This window comes from Apaloderma vittatum, unplaced genomic scaffold (assembly GCF_000703405.1).
Source record: "Apaloderma vittatum isolate BGI_N311 unplaced genomic scaffold, ASM70340v1 scaffold3294, whole genome shotgun sequence".
Classification (NCBI taxonomy): Eukaryota; Metazoa; Chordata; class Aves; order Trogoniformes; family Trogonidae; genus Apaloderma; species Apaloderma vittatum.
Window position 1 is genome coordinate 7,291 of NW_009711930.1, and position 4,276 is coordinate 11,566.

General features: G+C 49.1%; 1 protein-coding gene across 1 annotated transcript in view; it reads left to right on the top strand.

Moving 5' to 3' along the window:
- HID1 (HID1 domain containing) overlaps positions 1 to 4,276 on the top strand; it is a gene marked incomplete at its 5' end in the record, with an annotated part of 18,247 nt that overhangs the window by 327 nt on the left and 13,644 nt on the right. Inside the window, 2 exon segments of the mRNA XM_009867784.1 lie at positions 2,104 to 2,143; positions 2,146 to 2,267. Of these exon segments, the coding sequence (XP_009866086.1) occupies positions 2,104 to 2,143; positions 2,146 to 2,267 (162 nt within the window).

The following is a 4,276-nucleotide window of genomic DNA, read 5'->3' on the forward strand; positions in this document are numbered from 1 at the left end:
GAAGGTAGTTCGCAGCCCTTCCTCTCTTGGTTTAGCACGGACCACAGCTGACATTTGCTCACTTTGCCTTTTTCCTCTTGTCGCCTTCCTGTGTTTCAGTCTCCCCTCTTGGGCTTTGCCTGTGGTATAAACTGCCTCGTGCTTAGGGGACTTTGTGCTGAGGCTGCATATTTGTGGTGATGCTGGTACCTCCGATTCCTTGTCTGCATCTAACCGCTCCTCTCTATGCATCAGTCTGACTTCAGATTGATGGATCCCAGAGGCGTGTGGAGATCGTCATTGTACAAGTGCCTGGATGAAGTTTGAGGGAGATCTTAAGATTTTTCTTCCTTGTGCTGTGACATCAGGACGTTGCCGACGCTGGTTCTGTTATTGCCATGTCCTTGTGTGGAGCGTAGGGGACATTGACTCACGTTTCCTACCCTGCCAGGTTTGGCCAGTTTTCAAGCTTGTAAGCCTGAAGTTTGTTCTGCCTGAGAAAGTGCAGGTGTTAATAATACTCCTAATCTGAGCCATGCAGAGTACCCTTGAATTTGTGGTGCTGGAAATACTCGGAATGGCATTTTCCTGGTTTTAAATCGTTGTTACCATCCTGGTTTTGTTTCCTGCTCTACAAAATACGAGTGAGACCTACTGAATCATACTCAAGGTACCTCTGACTGTGAATCATGTCACAAACAGGTGCATGTTGTGGATGCTTGAGAAAGAACATGAAAATGAGGAAAACTGGAACAATTCTTCCCTAGTGCTATCTCGTCGCTTCTGGCAATATGCAGCTTGGAAATGGAAAAATGCTGAGGAGACCTGGGCTGGCTACGTAAACCCTTTGGCTCAGTGTCCTCTTTCCACAAAACCAAAACTAGAATACGGGCTGTTCTCTCTATGGAAACGGGTGTGTTGTGAAACCTGGTGACTGCAGGGCTCTTTATCCAGGAGCCCCAGATCCTGGGATGTTGGGGTCAGAAGTCAGAGGAGTCTCTGGACAACTTTAGCCATGCTGGGAGCCCAGACCTGTGTTGGGTGCAGAGTGCCACTGGACTTAGCAAAGCTGCCTATTCGTGGAGAGCACAACAGCGTGGCTGAAATTCCACATGTGACTGCACAGGGCGACTCGGACTGTACAGAGTCATAAATGTGCCTAAAAAAAATAGTAAAGCTCAGTCACAGAGTAGCGTGTGGACAGACGGAGACTGCACAAACAGCATTTAAATACCCATTAAGGCAGTGACGCAGGCTAGCAGATTCAGTGACCCAGACAGTCTGCTATGAGAATAAGCAGGGACACATGACCTCATGAATTAAAAAGCAGCAAGGTGAATCCTTGTTAAATGTTTTGGCTTTCGTTTCCCCTCTGTTTCCCTTTGGGATCAGGGAGTAAGAGCAAGTGGGTGCAGCTGCTGAGGGAAGGAGCTGCCTTTTTCTTCTCCGTGGGTAAAACCTCCTGCTGCTGCCCCTGGGTCTGTGGTTGCTGCCTGGCAAGACCCCCATCCTGTTCTGAAAAAACAGTGTGACCATCTCCCTTGGCAGTTTCAGAAGGAATTGGATGGATGCAGAGACTCGGCCCAGAAGCTCTTTCCAGAGCAGGAGTGAGGAGAGGCCCCTGCTGTAATCCTAACAGCACATACAGATCTGTCAGATTTAGTGTGTTTCTGTGCAATCTTCCCCTGCCAGTGCCTCACACCACACAGCGCAGTGACAGAACTGCCTTGGTTCTGCCTGTGTCTTGCACACTTGATGCGGTTGATTAATCTGATCTGCTCTTTGCCGTGTGTGGTGTCCTGGAGCAGTGCTGGAAGGCGCCGCCTGGTGCTGTGGCTGTCTGTCTCACATGGGGTGACATGTGTGCTGCATGGATTAGCTCTGGCATGCAAGGTCTCTTGCAGTGGGACAGCAGAAATTTAAGAAAGTCTGTTCAAGGTCATTAACCCTTTTTCTGCAGTGTTTCAAACAGCAGTAATGCCTGTACTATCGAACTTGGAGAAGATGGGCTCCAAGAACTGCATATAACTCTCTGTGAGGGTGTCACCAGCAAGACAGACCTGCCCAACTCTTGCTGACTTGTGTCCAGGCTAATGCTACCTGCCATGGTTTTGTTTCCTTCAGGCTGTGGAGAAGCTGGTGCAAGGAGCAGAGAGTGGCTGGCACCCAAGAGGCAAATCGTCTTGAACTGCTGCCGGCTCCTTACCCGTATCCTGCCTTACATCTTCGAGGACCCAGACTGGAGAGGTTTCTTCTGGTCAACTGTCCCTGGGGCTGGCCGAGGAGGGGTCTGTCTCTTGGCACTTACTCTTCTTTCTGGAGGGGGAAGGGGAGGCTACGTTGAGGAGACTCTGTATACTTTTGGCAGCAACTTTATTCCAATTATTTCTACCTGGTCAGAAATTAGGTGTCACCTTCAAAGTTCTTTTCCTTCCTTTGATTCTTGCTGGTCTTCCTCTCACCCTCAGCTGCTTTGTTTAGCGCAGGTTGCTGCATTAGCTGAATATTTCACTTGGGTATGTAGCTGTAGGAGAGCACTGGTGTGTGAGGGAAGGCTTCTCCAGTATAACTGAAGGTGTGAATTGAAATGAACACCCGAGCGATGCTGAAGGCTCTATGGCTTTCTTAAACTGGAATGACCTTATTCCATGAACTAAAGTTGATGTAATATTCAAGTCAAACTGATACAGGCTGTCGTTTCCACTGATTTTACAGTGTCACAGTAAAGCAAATAGTGCCAGAGAAGCTCTTAGGATCATGATTCAGTACCCTGCTCATGAGCTGGGTGATACAGTTTTAACCAGTGGTTTAGCCTGTGAAAGAGTGGTTAAAGAGTTGGGGTTAAAGAATTAGGTACAGCTTCTGGCTCTGTCAGTGATGTGTATAACCTCAAGGGTGTCTCTGAACCTCTCTGTGTTTCTCTAGAGAGCAGGCACAGGTGTGTTCTGTGTCTCTGAGGAATCGGATGGAAGTGCTTTAGGATCTCCTGCAAACAGAAACAGTGTTGAAAACCTAGTTGAGTTAGGCCAGGAATACCTCTTGCCCTGCTTGTTCCTTTAGTAGTTGCTGTTGTGTGCATGAAGAGCGTTCTCCTGTGAGTTTCTGAATCTGCAGGTCAGCGTGACCGTGCTGGAGTGTGGCTTCTTCTGAACGTTCAGTGTACTCCAGTGTTTCCGGAGAAAGTTGTAAAGGGTTTGCAGTGGTTGGTACAGTACAAACCTTGCGCTGTCTCTGCCTGTCACCTGTAATTTGTTTTGCTTGAGGCACTTCAAGGGGAAGTTCTGAGTGGTGGAAAGTCTTTGCTAGCCCTGTTGTATTATGTGATCTCTGATTGGGAGGGTGGTTTTTTTTTCCATCCTTTCATCCCCACAGGGGCCAGGGAGTGCTGGAGAGGCTCAGCAATGGAGGAGCTTCCTTTGGGAAGGAGTGTGTGAGGTGCCTGGTGCTCTGATCCACCCAGGCTTCTGCTACAACTGTTTTTCCACCTTGTTCAGTACCTGGAAGAGAGTTTCTCAGCCTCAGAGCAGTGGAGTCACCCCACGGTGGTACAGCCCAGTGCATGTGTGCTGGGTTTGGAAGCCCTCCTGCTTCGTTGTGCATCCTGAATGCTGGTGGAGCTGTTGAGCGCGCTCCATCACTTAACCCTGTGCAGAATCGCAGAACATTAGGGCTTGGAAGCAGCTGTAGAGCTGGCTGAGCTGCCAGGCAGGAGATAACAAATAAAGTCCTGAGACAATAGGGAAGCTGGGACCATGTCTAATCTAGGGGCCACAGCTTTGCTGTCTGAAGGTTGATTTCTTCCTGGGGACTGAAGGGGAAGATGATGCTTTGCCTAGACCATTAGTAAATATTTCTGTGGTGATCCTTTGCCTGGTTCATGGTGCTGGGATGGATGGCAGAGTTCCTGCGGCACAGATGCCTTCCTCCTATTGGTTTGTTGTGTGTCACTCATTTTGGAGGTGGTGGTACCCAGAGCCTGCAGGGACTTCTGGCAGCTGAGATGATCTTAGCAAAGATCATTCTTGGAAAAGGAATCCCCTTGTACTTTGTGCTTGTCATTTCATCGCTGACTGAGCTCAGGTAAAAGATCTTTGCTATGCTGGTTCCATCCATCCTCTCTGGGCTTCTTCTTGCATCCGGGATCTGTTTGCCTAGAGTCTTCCTGCTGTCACCGAGACGGACATCAGAGCTGCACAGGCTATTATCTCTGTGAGCTGCCTGCTGTGATTTAAAAGCCGTGTGTCGTGTGCTGGCTGACAGGGGCCTGGCCGAGGCAGATAAGCTCCTGACATTCCTG